At 49.1% G+C, this 19,475-nt stretch overlaps 1 protein-coding gene across 1 annotated transcript in view; it reads left to right on the forward strand.

Moving 5' to 3' along the window:
* The first annotated feature begins 5,225 nt into the window (after nucleotides 1-5,225).
* LHX4 (LIM homeobox 4) overlaps nucleotides 5,226-19,475 on the forward strand; it is a 46,919-nt gene continuing 32,669 nt past the window's right edge. Inside the window, exon 1 of the mRNA XM_019737051.3 lies at nucleotides 5,226-5,475. Coding sequence (XP_019592610.1) covers nucleotides 5,400-5,475 — 76 coding nt within the window. The 5' untranslated portion in view covers nucleotides 5,226-5,399. The remainder of the gene's footprint in view (nucleotides 5,476-19,475) is intronic.

Consider the following 19,475-nt stretch of genomic DNA (forward strand, 5'->3'; position numbering starts at 1 on the left):
TCCACTGGTTAGTACCTGTGCAACTTTGGGCACATCACTTGACCTCTCTGTGCCTCAGTTTCCTCATCTGTAAAATGGGGATAATAATAATAATACCTGCCTCGAAGGCTTTGTGAGGATTAAATGAGTTCATCTATACGGAGCACTTCGAGACTGACTCAGAATCTCACCTTGAGAGTTAGGTGCCCAAGTAAAGGACTATCTCTTTCCTGTGTCCCTTAAATTCCTGTGTCAAGGATACAGGGCAGGTTTAAGATGAGCGGCAACTGCTTTCTGATCAGCATCGTAGGGGGGAGAGGTCCCTGGAAGGTTCTGGGAAGAGAAGGAGACAAATGACAAAGTGGTGGGCTCACGAATGGGCCCTGTGACAAATGACTGGAAGAACTGGGTGGACCGATGGAGGAGAGCAAAGGCCCCTGTCCTTTTATTGGAGAACTCCTGGTGGTTCCCTGAACAAGACAGTGGCTCCCCAGGGGCTGTGCTGAGGGTTGGTCTCCTTGGCTCTCTCTGCTGGGATGAGTAATATGGACCGGGGCAGAGGGTCTATATCAATCTAGCCCAGCAGAAAAATGAATGAAAATTGAATTCCCCAGGGAGAATCGGGGAGCTGTTATCCAGACAGAGATAAATCAAAGAATGCCACAGAGACGGGGAGAGCAGGTTTCCAACAGCAGGAGAATAATTAAGGAAACAGTTTCAAAATGCAAATGATGAAAGAGGGTTGGAGAGGAAGGAGGCCAAGGTGGAGATGATTGGAGAAGGGGTGATGGGGGAGCAGGAGCGCAGAGTTTGTGCCTCAGTGGAGAAAGAGGTGAGGGTTCAGGATTTCTGGCGTCTGAGGGTGAACTTGCCCACTCTGTGAAGCTTCTAAAATGTAAGGGTTAGAAGACACACGAGTGTCTGATGTGTGGAGTAGAAAGAGCACCAGATTGGGAGTCAAAGGCTGGGTTTAATTTCCAGTTGGCTCTGCAACTTATTAGCAGTGTGACCTTAGGCAAACCACTTAATTTTTCTGTTTCCCGATAATCCTCCCCAAGCCCAGGCATGATTATGAAGATCAAATGAAATAAAATATGAGGAGGAACTTTGAAAAATGTAAAGTGCTAGACAAATGCAACCTATAATCATTTTCCTAAATTGGGTTTCTGGAGATTCTTCCCTCAGAATTGGATCCACTGACATGTTGGGTTTGGTTCCCAGAAATGTAATGTGTAAATGTTCAGAAAGTACTGAACCCTCTTACCGACCACTGACTGCCTGCCCTGACAGAGCATAGACCTGGGGAAAGCCACATCACCACTGGCCCATCCTCTGGTGCCCACCTGCCAACCAAGTTATAGCCAAAAGTCACACGTCTGAGGTCAGGTTGCTGCTGGGAGGTCACCTGCCAGCCCTGGGCATCCTTCGGTGTGGAAAAAAAAAACCAAAAAAAAAAAAAAAAAAACCTGCTGAGTCAGTTCAGAGGTTTAAGTCCAAACAAATCCACCCGTGGTCTTCCTGTGGGATTCAGCCAGTCTCCCATTCTCTGCGGGCGAGAGGCTAGCTTAGCTTCATTAGCCTCAGTTTTTTTTTTTCATACACCAAGTAAGTATAATAATACCACTTATTGAATTGTTGTGAGGGCTAGGTAGAATTACACAGGTAGAAGCACTCATCTTGAGGCCTGGCATAGTTTTAAACTTTCAGAAAATGTTGATTTTTTATCCCCGTATGCTATTATATTGTTATTATTACTATCAGCAGCAGTAGGCACTAAAAAAATATATGTAAGAAAAACTTTTTATTGAGGTTTCATCATAGATAGGAAAGCTGAGGCCCCTGGACGGGAAGTAAAATGTCTTGGCCGATGTAGGTGTCAGTGGCAGACCTTGGGAATAGCACCCAGTTCCTACCAGGAGGCAAACGCCTCTAGGAAAGTCTTGCAATGTGGAAAGGGCATCTATTAGCTGAGCTGTTGCTCATAAGTTCAAGAACAGAGGACCAAGTGGGCCTCCCAGGGCTCTTCTGCCATTGGATGGAAGTGAAAATGGCATCTCCTGCATCAGTGCTGGGCCCAGGCGAGTCCCCACCATAGCAGTGCTGCCCCTCACCCAGTGACAGGCTAGTGACGTGCAGTAGGAAGAGGACCAGGGGAGCAGGAGCTGCAGAGAACATTTTTTAAATATAATTTTAAATTATAAAAGTAATTACCACATATGCTCTACATTTCACTGCATATAAATATTTTATCTTTTAATAATATTACTGAAAAAATATAACCACTTTACAGAAAATCTGGAAAAGAGAAAAAAGAAAAAATTTCCATAATACATCTTCCTAAGATATTTTGTCCCTTTCATACTTTTGAATAGCTTTCCATCAGATTTTTCCCAATGTTTTTCAAAACCGTTTTTATTAGTTTTTCTCTGCTTTATAAAATAATGTGCTTATTGAGAAAACCGGAAAAAGCAAAAAGAAAATAAAAATATACACTATGCAGATAACCACTTTTATTTTAGCATATTATTTTTCTATTCTTTTTTTATTATCTTAAAGTTCATATTGCTTTATAGTCTCTTTTTCCCCCTTCCTAATAAAGCTCAAACACTTTTCTACATTATTAAATATCCTTTGTTGTATTTTCTAATGACTATATAACATTCCATTTTATTTAATTTATTTAATAATCCCCTATTGTTGGATATGTAGGTTATTATCTTTTTAAAATGTTCTAAACATCTTTGTAACTACATTTTTATAAATAGTCTTGATTATTTTCTGTAGCTAAATTTCTATATGGATTGGGTCAGATTTTTAGGCTGTAAGACATATTATTGAAATGCCCTCAGAAGACATTGTCCCTTTTTGCATTCCCACCAGGAAATTGTTTTGTAGTTTCCTAACACCCTAGCTAACAATGGGTCTTATCACTGCTTTTATCTTTTACTAACATTTTTACATACTACTTATAATCATATAATATTGCATCCTGCTTTTTAAAAATTTAGTATTTCACCAGCATTCCCATGTTGTTGATTTCATAGTTTCAATAATTGTATAACATATTACCAAGCAAATATAATATACTTCACTAAACCACTTTTCTTTTGTTGAGTATTTATTTTTCTCCAAAATGTAATGCTGTAATAGCATCTTCATGTATGATTTTCTTTTCAAATTTTATTATTTCCGTGGAATAGACACTCAAAAGTGGAATTACATGAGCTAAAGGGTATGAAAATTTTATGGATTTGATACATATTGCCAAATTGCTTTTCAAACGAATTTAAGAGTTTTTAAACACACCAGCAATATTTGTGAGAGTCCAGTTTCAAAGCACCTTCAGCAGGACAGGATTCTATGACTTTCTCCCCCAGTTGGTCATTTAACAGACTAATAGAGGTATGTACTGGGATGTTTTGTTTTGCCTGTTTTTGGTTGCTAACGAGTGTGGCATTTCCTCGTGTTTGTTTACTAGTTATATTTTTGTAGAAAACATTTTGGTAAACGTTGAAAATGTCATCAGGGGGGAAAAAAAGAAAGAAAACGTCATCAGGTTCTTTGCATTTTTCTTGAGCATTGGAGTCACCTCACAGGTAATCAGGGAAGTAATGATGCCAACCCAGTGCCAGTACACATAGAAGTCATTGTGACTTAATCGAAGACAAATTCTAAACGCAGACGGTCACGCTATCTTCCCCCAATCTCATGCTAGTCCCTCGCCAATGCTGGTGTCCCCCGTTTGGGAACAACGCCAGGAGGAAAAAAGCAGCGGACGCGACGGAAAGCTGGAGAGGTACACAGTCTCCTTTCCCACCCGAGCTGAACCCCACTGGGATAACACGTCTGTCTACATCTCTGGAACGAAACTAAGAAGGGGTGCGTTGCAAAGGCTGGGACCCGGAGAGCGGCTGGGTCCTGTGGCGGGGGTTTTGGTTTCCGGAGGCTGCAGTCAGGCGGCGTCGAGTATCTATCTGATGAAGCATTAGAGAACCGCCGCGGAGACTCGTCCCAGCAGCGGGCCTTCTGTTTTATTTCCTCCAGGAACTTGCGTTAAGAATTTAAGTGTTTATACGTGTCGCCTAATTACAATAAGCAACGCAAGCACCTTCATTAGTTACCCCCGGGTGTCCGCGTGCGCGCTGCCGCCCCGCACGCACGAGGTCTGGATTGTTCCCACGGATGCAGCAGGCGAGGGACAGGGCCCTCTGGGGTTCGAAGGCAGGACCAAGCCGAACGCGCGTGGGCACAGCGACCCACGAGGCCTCCAGCCAAAAGGCACGGGGCCTGGACCGCGTGAGGAAGGAGAGTAGAGCGGACTCCCGGCTGCAGGCCGCAGTGTGCGGGGGCGCGCACCCTGGGCCCGCGCCCCGATACCTCCGCGCAGTCCCTGGCCGCCCTCCCCGGCCCGCCGCCGCCCGCTGCGTGACTCCCGCATTCCCGGCTGAGGACCGGCTGTCCCTGGCCCAGCCTCAGCTAGACGTGGGGGGAGAAAGAGCAGGGTCTGGGAAGCACCGGCGGGAAAGGAATTGGCCAGAGAAGAGGAGGAGGAGGATGGAATCATGTGGTTACGGAGCGCGCTCGGTCCGGTGGAGAGAAGCCCGGGACCGAGAGCGCGCGAGGGGAAGACATCGCCCTGCGGCCCCGGCCTCCTGAGGGTCTGCCCCGCCCTTCTCTGCCCCTTGGTCTGAATGGGGAGGCGGGGTGGTCAGGACCGGGGCCGGAACCCCTGGAGAACCCGCAGAAACCTGCGAGTCGTGGGCGCAGTGGTCCAGTACCACCTGCTGCCGTGACCAAACCCACCGCAGTATTTATCCTCGGGGCACACTAGCCGCACCGCTGGGAGCTAGGGTGGGGGACGGCCCGTGAGGCCCCTCCCCGCTGCATGCGGCCCCGCCCTCCTGCAAGGCTGGCCTCACTTGGGGCATCAGGACCCCCACTCCCGCCAGCCGGCCGGGGTCTGCCACCAGCTGCCGGGTAGGGGGATTGGCTGAAGGGCGGGCCTCCCTGCGGAAAGCGACGTCACGGCCGTTCCTGCAGTGTGAATGAATCAAAATGCCTGGTGACCGCGGCCTCCCGGGCCTCCGGCACACGAAGGGTGGAGGGGGAGGGGGAGAGTAGCGGGGGTGGGGGGGTGGGGAGGGAGGAGGGGAAAAAAGCCAGGGCTGCAGCAACAGCGTCTCAACCCGGGATGTGCACCAACCCGGGAGAGCGAGATCAAAGGGATTTGAACAGACTGAGGACTGGCGGGGGGAGGGGGCCAGCCAGCCTGTGGAATCCTCCCGGAGAGGCGGAGGGTCCGGCTTCCACAGTGACTTCGGCGGCCTGGTTGGGTTTCTTATTTTCAAATTTCTGAATCCAGCTTGAGGGAGCGAGCGAGAGATCTCCGTAGACTGCGACCAGTTGGCTCTCGCTCCAAGATGATGCAGAGCGCAGCTGTCCCCGCCGAGGGGGCTGTCAAGGGGCTCCCGGAGATGCTTGGTGTGCCGATGCAACGTAAGACACCCCCCTTTCCCACTGATTTAATTTGATAACAAGACAGCCAGCATCCTTGGCTTGTGCGGGGCGGGCCGGACGCTGCGCGTAGCCGGGACCGGAGGGGCCGGGCGGGGCGAGAGGCCGGCGGCCGGGGCGCAGAGGCGGTCACAGGGCAGGGGCACCGTCCACAGTGCGTTTGAAGGGCTTTTGGGGCCGAAAGCGAAAGCCTCACAGATCATGCTGGGGGCGAGCCGAGGGTACCGAACCCGGCATCCCCAACCCATGGCTTTTATAGGACGGTTGGGGAGAGTGCTGTTTCGGGAGACCAGGGGAGTGAGCTGCAGGCCAGGCCTGAGGGCTGGGGTGGTCTCCCCAAATAATCCTACACCCCCGGAGCTACAATCAAAGCTCCCAGTACCGTGATAGCAACTTCACCCCAGCTGGCGGGAAGTTGGAGAGTGCGTCCCCCGCCCCCTGGGGCTGGCAGCGCGGAAGCCCAGGCCACACGCTCTGTCCCCGCGCGCAGGGCGCGCGCGCCGGGTGCATCTTTGGACGCTGCTGCCCGCAGCTCCTGCCGCCTGCACCGCCAGGGACTGCCTGCTTCTAGTGAGGAAGTCCACTCGCCATATTTCAGTTAGCGAAGGAATGCAGGGGAGGGAGAAGCGGCTGGACTAAGTTGTGAACTCGGGGTTCAGCTTTTGCGCACGAGAGGTGTCTCGGACTCGGAAGGGGAGAGACCAGGGTATGTGCTTTGCTCGCCCTCCCACTTTCGTTCCCGAGCCCGAAATGAGCAAGGAGGGCATGTTTATCTCAGGTCTCTGTGTTTGTATAGGTGTGTGCGCGCAGGGATTTTTTCTGAGGGATTTTGTCTCTGTCCCCCCATCTCCAACTGGGAGTCTGCGGTGGAGAAGCTGTGTGGAAGCCAGAGCAGGTCCCGGAGCAGCGCGCGCGGCGGGCGCTGCCTGAGTTCTGCTCCGCAGGCTGGCGGGCTCTGCGGAATGCCCCTGGGCACCGAGGAGAGACCAAGGGTGCACTTACTCTGCTTGCCAAGGGGCTGTGCTTCCTCGGAGACTTCTTTAGTGGAACGGTAGCTACATCCTCGAGGTGTATTTTAAGTAAGGACCGGCTCATCCAAGGGTGCTGCCTACCTACGAACTAGGGCGCACCAGCGCGCCCTCCTGCGCCCAGGGTCTCCATGGCAGGGTTTCTTCGGGGCCAAATCTTTAAGTCCAGGCTGGCAAGTGTGTTCCGAGCTTCCCAGAAAGTTTTTGAGAAAGGACCGGAAGAGGATAGCTTCACCCAAACCTATTTAAGTTTTCCTTTGACTATATCCTACAGTTATCCTTTGTGTTTTATTCTGTTAACTGTTAACAAACAGTGCCACGTCTGCGACTTGCCTTGGGGAGTTTACTGCTGAATAAGATGTGTCTGTAGAAGGTATTGGGGGTTCACTGCCCCCTCTTTCATGTCCCCACCCAGGCAGGGAGGGAGGGAGTTCTCAGCCCCTGCACAAACATAAACCCTGCCAAAGGTGCTTGAAGTCCTTAAGCTGCTTATAAGTCCTTAAGCTCTGCTCAAGTGATGGGAGTGTGTGTGTGTGTGTGTGTGTGTGTGTGTGTGTGTGTGTGTGTGACTCCTCTCGGTGTTACCCAGTATGTCTGTGCTTTCATCGTTGTGGTCCATAGGTGGCCTGTCAGGACTGAAGGACAGTGGGCTAAGCTCTGACAGCCTTTTGCAGATGGGATGCCAGATACTTCTCTCAGGTGGTCTCCCTTTGTGTTTTTCTTACTTAGAGACAACTTTGGTTTCAGCCTCAGGAAATAGATTTCCTAAAATGCTTGAACTTGCCTTCAGAGCTACAGTTGGCCAGGGCTTGAAGTCTGGGTTGGAAAACTTCATGAGGTAGAGAGGGGTCTTTCTTCCCAGTGGCCCAAGGTGGCCCACGGAGGCAATGCCCAACCCAGAGGGGTGACCTGTCTTTCCTTTTGTCTTGCCCTGGTTCTGCTGCCTGGGTTAGAGGAGACACTGACCAAAATTGAGAGCTTCAATATCTGAAGACTTTGAGATGCAGCTTTTGGCGGTGGGTGGGTGGGGGCGGGGGATATGTGTGGATTGTATCCTGTCCCATTGCAGCAGATCTAGCTGCTGGCTATTAAGCTGTTGGTGCTGGGAACTGGGCATAGGTGGGATGGGCTTCCTTCATACATATACATAACCATTCTCTTTCCTGGGACATGGGGCCTAGGAACTCCATTGGGAGTGACACGTTCTTGGGCCTCAGGGAGAAAGAAGGATAATCCCAGGCCTGTGGGTGTTTAAACCTGTGAGGAGAGAGGAGACCACAGAAAGGCTCTCCAACAGGATTCTTCCAACTGGACGACCGGTTTGGATTACACACACACACACACACACACACACACACACACACACACACAGTGCTTCTTCACCCTGAGACACCACAAATGGAGCACTTGGGGGCGCAGGCCTAGGGATCCGTAATCTCGGTTCCTCTGGTGCTCTGGGCTCCAGAATATTCTTTTGCTTATTTGGGGATGGGTGAGGTGCATGCTTTTAGGGAAACGTTGTCAAGTAATGTAATTTCTCTCTCTTGGCGTTCCTCTTCCTTACACTTTGCCCCCCCCCGCCCCCCCACCTCTGTTTGTTACTGGGTGGATTTGTTGTCGACAGAGTCGCCCTCCTCCTGCTTCCCTGCACAGATGTGGTGAGGCAGGTCCGAGCCTCGCCATTCGGACAGCCCGGCAGAGGCTCCATCGGGCCACACTTGGCTGGGACATACGGGGACAAGCTGGGACAAGGGTGTCTTCATCATTTTGAGGGGGCCCGGCCTGGGGCAAGAAACTCGGGAAAAATCAGGTGGGAGGAGGCTGGGAGCTATCCCAGTAGCAGCCTGGGGTGGAGAATTAGAACTCCAGCTGGTTAAATCTTGGAAGGTTGGCCAGGCCGCTCCGCTGGCCTCAGGTCAGTGTTTCCTGGGGCACCCAGGACACCTTGGCTCCTTGCTTTGGGTGGCGGGAGCTCTGTTTGCAAGAAGCAGCATTCTCAGGTCATGTCCAGCATGACCCAAGGGCCCCTTTGAAAGGGTTTGGTGTTTTCTTTCTGGCCAGGTGGATAGGTTCGGAAAGGGACCTTGTTCTAAACTGCAGGTCCCGGCTACTTGGCCCACGATTTAGGGTCGTGGGTCCCTCTCCTTCCTGGCACACCCTGCCCCTATCCGATCATCCCCTTTGCCTCCCTCGAGGCGGTAGGAGCGCCAGGGTCTGAGCCCTCACTGCGCCAGGCTGGGGCAGCGTTGTGTGCGGCTAGCGCCTCCCCATCGTCTCCGAAACTCTCGGCTCCCGAATTCAGCTGTTCCGACGAGCATCTTCGTCCTGTTGGCACCCTTTACAGGCCAAGATGACTCTGAACAGTGCAGGACACGCGTAAAGGTGGGCGTTTTGTCCACTCTTTGCCCACGTAGTCTCCGGGCACCGAGGGAATAGACAACTGGACACCTGCAGCCTCGGATTGCCGGCTGGAGAGCAGGCCAACCCCGGCGGGAGGAAGGAGCAACCACCCCAGTCCAGGCTGCGGGTAGTAAAGAGGGAGCAGGCCGGGGGCTTCTCCGGTCCCTACCTTGTCTCCTAAGCATCTACTTCTTGAAGCTCTGGCGAACCCCAAAACTGTGGGGAAAGGGTATTTGGTTTTGTATTTGGTAGGATCTGGGCAGAGGACATCTCTGAGATGCCCCACTACCCTTTCTTCCCTTCCTGGGGCTCCTGCTGGGTGTAAATCTCCCAGTACCTACCCCCCCTCCACACACACACACACACACACACACACACACACACACGCACACGCACACGCACACGGTATCATCCTCTTGCAGACCATTTCTTAAGGGGTGGAACGGACCCATTTCCGGGACCAGGAGTTCTCTCATCAAACTCCGGAGCAGTGATTCTCTTCTTTCCATTCCTGCCTTTTCTTGTGGTGCCGGCGGAGGGAGGGGAAACAGGAAAAAAGCGTATCTATCTAATTAGTCTATCAGATTCCAATACAGAAATTCAAACAACAGCCCCGGACCCCGCAATCTCCTTCCCCAAGTCACAGAAATATTGTCAGGCGCCAGCCAACTTTTAAAGGTCAGACTGGCTGTCCCCGCCGGCAGACTCGGGCCTCGCAGGGAACCGACTCGGATTCTCTCGCCGCGAGGGTCCCGCCCCAGCCTCGGGCCAGAGCTGCGTACCCCCCAGAGAAAATTGGGAAAAACCGGGCTGATTGCGGCAACTCCTCGCTTGGGGCAGCGGGCGGCCGAGGTCGCTCGAGGGGAAAGGGGCTCCAGCCTCCTCGGTTCCTCGCTTCGATCAGTGAGGGCAGTGAGAGCGCAGCGGAGCCCTCCCGGGAAGCCGCAGCCCCACTGCGCTCAGGGAGCTGCCTTGACGATTTAACCCAGACCAGGAGCGGGCAGGTGGGGCGGCTGGGGGGCGAAGGTCTGTGCTGAGCGGTCCCCAGTGTCCCCGGAAGACGGAATGTCGGGGCTGAGACGAGGAAGGGGGATCTAACTCGAGGTGTTCCCTCGCCTTGGGGAAGGTCCGGGCTCGCGGAAAACCAGAGCCAGGCGGGGCTGAGCGGGAGCGGCGTCCTCGGGTCTGGGAGCACGACCTGCGTGACCTCGCAGCCTCCAGGGCAGAGCTGCTCCGCCCAGCGGGCAGGTGCCGTCCTGGGTGGCCCAGGGACGGATGCTGAATCCCTTCTCCTGTGTGCAGCGCGGGGTCCCGAGCGCTCTCGCCGGCGCGTGCCCTGGGTTTTGGAGAGCTCGCCGAGGGGAGGCAGGTGCGGACAGGGTGCCCTTCCGGGAGAGCCCGCACAGTCGGTGTACTGCAGTCGGGAGTAGAGGTCGCGGCTGCGAAGGGGGCAAGAGAGGGCCGGCCCCTGTGTCCACCGCACGCCACATTCGGCATCCCTGCCCCTCGGCCCTTTCCCTCCATCCACTTTGCCCGTTTCTTTTCCTGGCTTACCCTCCCGGGTGGCCCCCAGCAGGTTGGGATTGGCCAAGCCTGGGACGCGTTGTACTGCAGCTTTGGAGCGGTGGCAGAGACTTTTTTTTTTTTCCTGCTGGGAGAGGTGAGGCAGGTGGGAGCGTGAAGAGAGAGAGAGATGAGCGAGGGGAGGCCGGCCTGAAACCTCTCTTCCGCCCCGTACCCATTCTGCACCAAGCATTTGGGAAGGCAAAACTAAATCCAAACCCCGGCCGCACGAGGCTTTCCGTGACTTTTTAACCCGTGGAAAGCGCTTCTCTCAGGTTGGGAGCGGCTCCTCCGGCAGAGAGCCTGGAGGTAGCCAGCGGGTTCGTGCGATCCGCGCTGCGCGCTCCCTGCCCGAGGTCAAGCCTTGGATCCCCGTCCTGCTGTCGCGCTTAGAAGACCTTGAAGAGAGCTGGCAGGCTCCAGAGAGACGAAGTCTTGACCTGGGCAGCCAATGATGTAAATTAAAGTCGACCTGGAGAGGGAGTTGGTGACATTGTGCGCCCGGGAAGGCGAAATGGCGCGGGCCGCAGGTTGCACCCACTGTCCAGAGGAAGCCGGGGCTGGCAAGGGACGCAGCGCTGGCTTCACTCCGGGGCTCAGATGTTGGCTTCATCCAGAATAGGAATTTTAAAAAATTATTATTACCTTTTTTTTTTTTTTCTGGAAACAGGGCGAATGTCTTTGAAAGGGATGTGCAGGGTGAAACTAATCAGGAAGGAGAGGACTTACTAGCAAAGCGGGGTCAGGATAAAACCCCGGAGCGGCAGGAAGTTAGAGGAAGGAGGACCAAAGCTAGGTGTACCTGCCTGTTGACACGCCAAAAGTAAAGCGGGTTTAAGGCAAGAATGTAGGCTGAATGCTCTGGGGATTAGAGCAGCGTGAGTCCTCAAGGCGTCTTGGAGACCGCCTTACACGACTGCAAATACCAGAGTCGATTTTTAAAAAACCAGGTCCTCCTAGAGGTGATGTGGGGGTGCAGGGAGGCGGGAAACGGGCAAAGAATTTTCTTTCCATTGAGTAGACAAAACAAGGCCCACAGGGGCGTCTCGTATTTTGAACAGTGACCTGATGACCCCCGCTGACCAGGTGTAGACAGCCTCCAGTCCGAAACGTTTCTATTGTCCAAACTTCCCTTTTGCCTCGGGTTTTAGTGCCCTTTCACTCTGTGCAACAGTCAATTAGTGATTACTTAGCACCGCATTAGCAGACAGAACCCAGAGAGACACCCGCGCTGGGAAGACGACAGGGGAGGATGGGGCCGGAGAGCCACACCTGCAGTCGTCCAGGGATGGACAATTAGTTAACAGGGACTAACCTTTCTTTCTAGCACATTGTTCAGAAAGCTCCTTTGAGCCTCTTCTTTTGGTCAAGAATGGTGGACTTCTCTGGAGGGAAACTAGTCTCCACCTCCATATTGAAGACTTGTGGGTGGGGGAGGGCGGGTGGAGTTGGATGGAAGACCTGTGCCATTTGTTTCAATTCGGGAAATTTATCCGGATTAGAGCTGAGGAACTTTGGAATGCATATAGACTTGGAACCAGTTTAGCTGAGGAGAGGACGGCAGGAGTAATATTACCCACTTTGGGAAACCCCAGGCTGGAGGCAAACTGAAAGCAGCAGTTTGCATTACTGCATAAACTGCTGGGTTGGGAGATGACTGGAGGTGGCATGTATTTTGTGATGATTTTCTGCCTTGTCTCCCTTCTGGAATTAGTGCGAACAATGCCATAACACAGATGTGAGGAAACGGGGTCTACTGCTTTTAGTAAAATTTCATGTGGCTTAAATATCTGCCTGCCTTTCCTTCCCTCCTTCCCTCCCTCCCTCCCTCCCTCCCTCCCTCCCTCCCTCCCTCCCTCCCTCCCTCCCTCCCTCCCTCCTTCCCTCCTTTCCTTCCATCCTTCCTTCCTCCTTCATTCCCTCCCTCCCTCCCTTCCCCTTTCTTTTCCTCCCTCCCTCCCTTCCTTCCCTTCTGAGATCTTTGCACGGAGACACAGGCGTTTGTGCATGAATTCACCGCAAAGCAGTTTCCTTGGGGGTTGAGCACCTAGCAGGCACCAGGACGATGAGGGAAGGGTAGTTTCTGGATCCAGGACAGAAGCCGCCCTGGAGCTGGCTATTGTTTGTGGTAGGAAGAAATCAGCTAAATATTTTTTTTATAGGAGCCCTTATCAACATGGAGCACAAATCAACCATTTTGAGGCATTGCTGTTGGGGGTAGGTGGATAGGTTGGGTTTAATTGGCAAAATTGAAATTGATTCCCCCTTGGAAAATGTACTTTGGGTTAACTGTATTAGTGGCGGACTGGAAAATCATCTTGGGAGGCAAGTCCTAACTCCTGTTGTTATTTTGACGTGTTTCTTTTCTTAGCTCTCCACACCCCCTTTGCGCTGTCAGTCTGGGTCTAGCCACAGATGTTTTACTGCAGTATTTCACCCCCAAATGCCTTTAAAGTATAATTTGCTTTAATTATAATGTTGCAGGGTGAAGGGATTGGTTCCACGACTAGCTTAATAGAGACAAAACTTGCAGCCAAATTAATTGAAAGTTTCTTCCTATGAGGGGGTGGTTGCCAAACATATGGAATATTGCTACAGAATGCGACATCAGAAAAATACATTGTGGAGATTTAGCAATGCTTAAATGTGTCAATGGAGTGGAAATAGAGATGTGTGTACAGCATTTCCATAGACTGTCATGGATTTGTTTGATGTGATTTTCTGTTTTATTTGCAATTACTGAGAATATTTAATATCCTACTAAAGGTTATGAATTCTGTGTCAATATATAATCTAGAAGATAATCCTATACCTGCAAATCCATATTTACATTATGTACTTGACTTACTACAATACTCCTTTGATTAAAACATTATCCAAATTCAGCCTTAAATGGTAACATTGAAATTGTCTCCAGGATACTTTCGAATTTTATCTTTTATTGAAAAGGTTACTATTTTTGAGCTGTCTAAGCAGCACAAGAACAAAGGGGATTTTCAAAGGGATCCCCAAACCACCATAAATGAAACAAACAGGACCTGTGATGGGAAAGGGTCTGGAGAAGTGGAGGGAAAAGACAATGTTAGGGGTGACCATTTCTGATACAAGAAGGATTTTTCTGACTTTTTTTCTGGTTGTTAGTCATTTGTCAAGACAAAAATAGAAATTAGGTACGACATATGTAGACTGATGTGTTTTAAAATATGTAAGTGAATATAATTATAATAGAAACAATGATTTACCTTAAATGTAATGCCAGTTTTTTGGGTTTTTTATTTTTTATTAGACTTTTCCTAATATTTCTGTGACTGGCCAAGACCTTTTTGGTTAGCAATGTTTTTATAGCTATCACAAAAATACCACAATGTTCAATGCACCTTTTCTCCTTACGTCTTAAAAAGTTAATATTGGAATTTTATGCTTCAGCTGTGTTGTTTACGTTTGTCCTTCTTACTAGGTTACAAAAGATTTTGTAAAAGGAAATTTAAAAACATTTTGGAAAATTATATCATGGTGTCTTCAAGATACATTGGTTTAGAATAAGGCAAAATATTAAAAGGGAAGCTACAAATTGTTTGAGAACAATGAATTATCTTTAATAGGGAAACGGCAAATAAAGAGCCAAGAGGGGGGAAAACCAGCCAAATCTAGTCCTGATTTGTCATGCAAAACTATATCCTCCAACTCAGGTTTATCCTGTGTGTTGACTGCAGAGTTGAATTAGTCCTCGGCTCCACTGGTCACAATTACCAGGTGATTTAAAACCGGAGTTGTGACCAGACAACAAGGTTTTATTGTCAGTGGTGACGTTGAATTGAAAAGTCTTATTTTTGAAATATGTATCCAGTAGTAGAACTTTCACTTAGTTGAATTTTAATTTAACTATGGCTCTGTTATAATTCTTAGACTTGGATATTCTAGAACTTAGGTATGAGTTTAGGCAGGCATGGTGTGTCCTGTGGCTTTACATTAATACACCTTAGACTTAGTCATTCCCAGACTAAATCTATAAGCCCCTATTGGGAGTATTTCCCCAGTCTGCCTTTAAAAAGCCGGCTTCCTTCTTTCCTAGTCAGGGAACCATAGGTAAGCGAGCAGCAACATCTGGAATTGACTTGTTTTCTCTCCCTTATAACTGGGGAAGGAATGGAGAATTCCAAGAAAAACATTCGCATATTTCAATTGGATATATGTTTCTTTAAAGCCCCATTGGGCTTCTCCTTTCAGTTTGTAGTCCGTAAAGAAACTTAGCAAATAAATACAATTATGTATTTTTGGAAAAACACATTGGCCAAATGTTATTTGGCCAAATATTTACTCAAAAAATTTACTCCTGGAGTGAAGTCACCAGCAAAAGGATTTGGGGTGAAAACCACCGGATAGAGGTGGCCATGGAGAGCACTGTTGGAAACCATGGTCTTCTGTCAGCTCCAGAATCTGTCCCAAAGAAAAAGAAGGTGCTAGCCACATGCAATTTGGCCTCCAACTGTGTACCCTTAGCAAAGCCCTTTTAAATGTAGGGGTTGACTTTTCACAGGGTCTCTGGGAAGAGTAAATGAGTTGCAAGAACTTGACAACATTCCAAGTGCTGGCAATGCTAAAGAGGAGGGTCAGGTTTCCCATTTTGCAGATGGAGCCTGTCTAAGTAGGCTGGGTACTCCTGGGCGTCTTAGGAGGACGGCCAAGATGACAGGGAGTCCTGTGGGTTCTGCGAACAGGGAGACCTGGAAGCATCTTCCACGGACACTGACGCCCTATCCTGAAAGAAGCAAGGAAAACCTTGCCCTGGGCATTAGGCTGTCAAGTCAAATTATTTGTGAAACAAAAGAGGAATTCTATTCGTCTAAAATGCAGTTTATGAACAATGCCTCCAGAACTCCAAGGTGGGACAACAAAGTCCAAATTTTACAAAATATTAATCTGACATCACAATGTGGTTAAGTGAACATTATTCCTATCAGTACAAAAAAACTGAGTTTTACAAAATTAAAGTATTCATCAGCATTATGATTCCATTAGAAATATCTGAAATTCTATTTCCCCAGAAAGGTGCACTTTCTACATTTTAGAAGTCCTTGTCAAGGGTTTGGATTCTAGTAGTCTCTTTAGTGAAAACAAAAAAATTTTCCCCCTTACCTGTTGGTTTTCTGTGACCAAAGAGAGAAAACACCATTTTTCAAAGAATTAAAATCGATCAAACAAGCAAACCATCTCTGAAATGTCTCATGGTGGCCCCTGGGTCCTTGAGAACAGTTTCTTGGAAATGAAGAAACGTGAGTGGGGAATAAAAGTGCACAATATTTATTATATATCACCAGAGGGGTGTGGGCAATTTGGTCTACCACAGACCACATCAGACCTTTTGATCTCTTCCACTTGCCAGCTTTCTGAAACTTCACTAATGGAGGAATTTGGGATTTAAAATGGAATTCATTTTCTGATGGGCCACTCTGAAAAATAAGCCCTCTGTGCCCCCACCACAGTACTTCAGGTGCCTCAAGGGCGGGATATCATGTTGTGGGTTTTATGAGCTTCCCTGATGAAGAAGTAGATTCCAGCTACAGGCAAAGGGTTTTTCGCCATTTCTTATCAAATAAGAAACAGTTACTTTTCCATCGGGCATTTAGATGTTTCCAAGACAAATACTCAAATGCTAATTTGAACTCAGTCCACTCTCACCTGAATACATTACAGCAAAAGTGAAGGGAGGCCAGGTACTTGGTGGCTCCAATCCCCCTGTTCTTACCATTTACAGGTAGGGAGGGACCAAGGTCTGGCAAATTTGCCCTTTTTTTGTGGAGGAAAGAATCTGCCAGATTTCTTTATTCAGAGAGATCTGAGCCCTTGTAGTGTTGCATGACCTGCTGTTCATACTCTGGGCTTATACTGATTAGAAAGGGGTGTCCATTTTCCAGAGGCTTTAGAACTAAGGGGTTGGAGGAGACTTTTGAGTGTTTTGGTGGGGGGAGGGTGGTGAGGGAAGGAAAAATAGTATCTTGGGAAATAATGAAGCATGAAGTAATTTTGATACCAACAAGATGAATTTGTACATTTAATGTGTGACTAGCCATGAGAGTGAAGAAGGGAGCTGACCATTGAGCTCAGACAATGGAATTGTGGTCCAGGCGTCTTCTACTCATTATCTGATGTGATCACACACAGCAGCCCCAAGAGACTGGTGTTATCATTTCCATTGTGCAGATAAGAAAACTGAGGCTTGGAGAGGTTAAGCAGTTTGTCCAAGATCACATAATGTGGTGTAATAAAATCAAGATCTGAACCCAGGTCTAGCAGACTGTCTGATATGGAATTTACTGTAAACAATTTGGCAGACCTAAAGATTTGAAGACCTAAACTCTACACACACTGAAAACTTTCAAATTCCCCCAGTAGTTTTCAAAAAACAGTATGTGAACAAAATGTTTGTATTTCCCCCTAGCTTTCTATGTCATTCACTGGCCACTTTCCCCATGGCTTCAGGGCTGGCCAGCTCCCTTACTCAGTGACAGCTTCCTAGCCACAGGCAGAGTTTGACTTCAGAAGAATTGGCTTTTTTCTAGAATGGCAGTGCCTCAGCCTGTGTCTGAACATGTGTGTGTATGCACGTCTTTGTGTGTAAGCATCTGTGACATATGTTTGTGTACATGTGAGTGTGTATGTACATGTGAGTGTGTCTGTGCTATGTCTTTGTGTAAATTGTAAGTATGTATGAATGTGTCTGTGAGTGTGTGTGAGGGTATCTGCATGTGTCCACACAGCTGCTCTCCCTGTGACGTCAGGCTTGTGCCTTCAGCCATGTCACTCTGCAGGACATAGGAGGCTGGTGGCTGTGTCCTGCTGACAGCGAGTGTATTGTACTGTATGGTCCAGCATCTCTGCAGATTCCTTAGCTGTTCCAGGGATCACGGTCTTTTCATGCCTGAATTTGCCCTCTGCAGAGCCCCAGGAGAGAGCGGCACCACAGAACACTTGTGTGCAGATCAGATAAAAATTTTCATTTTAAATGAAATGACTCCTCATATCGGGAACTGAGTTTATAGATCAAATTCCGTCTTAGTGACTCCAAGGGTCTGCTTAAATTCCAGTTTTTAAAGTGGAATTTCATGATATCAAATACTACATGAAATAAATTGAGTTTACGAGGGATTTGGAAATCCTCTTGCTCTTTAGCTACTTTGGTTACAAGTTTATGTCTGGTAGGAGACCTGTATGACCTCTGTCCTGTGCGGTCTCTCCAAATTGTAAAAAAAAAAAAAAAAGAAAAGAAAAATCATAAACTATTGTAAGTTTTTTTTTAAAGGCTTACGTTGTTGCTCTTTGAAAATTTTCTATATAGCGTACATTTTACAATAATCTAAATAATTACATGGAGCACTGTTCTCTGAAGTGTGGGATCTGAATTCATAGGTCTGCACCCCCCCACACACACACACATGTAAGGATGACTCTGAACTTGACAGGTGCCATCAACAAGCTGGCACCTTGCACCTGGGTGGAAGGGACCAGCAGACAGGTTCTCCTGCTTCCAGCTCTCCCCACGGGATCTGTCCCATACAACACATGTATACTCTGTCCAAAGGACCTATATCTGTGCCTCAAACATTTCCATTTGCCCAATTGTTAAGAGAACACAACCGATGTACACAAGAGAACACAAGTAGATGGCCAGTGGCTCATCTATTCCCTTGTCACTATACACAGAGCAGCTTTGAGACTATCTTTCTGCCTCCATCTCTCCTCCATGAAATGACAGGATAGAGCCAGCCAGGTGAGGTGATGTCTCATACCCCTCCAGCTCTCAGGTCGGGTTAGCCCACCTCAAGCACAGGCGAGGTTCAAATCCTGGTTCCCCCATTGTGGGACCTTGGGTACTTCGCTTAACCTCTCCAAGGCTCAGTTTCCTTGTCTGTAAAATGGGAATAATTATACTTTTCTCACCTAGTTTTGTGGATTAGTGAGGTAATAGGCATTCAGGACGTGGCACAGTTCATAACAAGCTCCTGATCCCTGATTTTACTATTATTGGTATATTATGGATCTCTGAAACCATTTCTGCATTGTCTTTGTTTTTAAAAAATTATCTCTCTCTCTGTCTCTTTCCCCCCACAACCCCCAAGCTGGAAAGGTTTTTTTTTTTTTTAAATTTAAAAAGCACCCTTAGTATGTCCCTTATATTTTTTCCAAACCGGAGGACCCAGGTCTTGGTCCCAAGTTTGGGCATTCCAGCCAGATCCAGTAGGAAGCTTGCCCTGCAAGCTGGTGGCTGAAATGGCGTGTCTGTCTGCTTTTAGTGTTGTTCCTCAACGTGATGTTGTCTCGGCTTGCAAGCCTCTAAGACTCCTGCCCGCCCTCCCTGCATACATTACCTTAATGTATTCTCTCTTGAATACTCATCATATTAAGGCTCCCGCTAGATACCTTGCTCGAAATAAATTTTATGGGCATACATCCTCGCCCTCATCCCCGTGCATTTGTGGCCGGGAGGAGAAATATAGCCGCATCTTTCCCCTCATGCCAAATAACAATTAGGTGGGAATCGGTGGCCTCTGGCCCCGGACCCGCGTGGTGCGGGAGGGAGTAGACGCGCGCCCCACCGGGGCTCGCCCAGCGCCGGGAGGACCGTTCTCCGTCCGGTTCTCCAAGGGTGAATTTGCCGACACTGGTCCTGTCCAGAGTCCAGAGTCCAGCCACCTGCTCACACAAAGATGCCCTCCCAGCGGGGCCAGTCGCCTGGCACACGCGCCTGGGGCGCACAGGTTCCAGCGCTCTGCACCCGTTTGTCCGTAAATCACTCCCTGAGCAGGGAGGGTTTCTTGGTTAGGTCTTCCGTCTCCTCCCTTGTAAAAGGATGCAGGGCAATCTTCTCCCTCAAGCCTCTGGCTCAGCACGGCAAAGGCTCCAAACGAAACACCTGTAGGCGAAACCCCGCCCTCTTGCCCTTTAGGACCCTCTTTGCCAGAGTTGTATCCCCTCCCCCGCCCCAGGATGGAC

Source organism: Rhinolophus sinicus, chromosome 11 (assembly GCF_057876585.1).
Source record: "Rhinolophus sinicus isolate RSI-liver-muscle chromosome 11, RSI-T2T, whole genome shotgun sequence".
NCBI classification, from domain to species: Eukaryota; Metazoa; Chordata; class Mammalia; order Chiroptera; family Rhinolophidae; genus Rhinolophus; species Rhinolophus sinicus.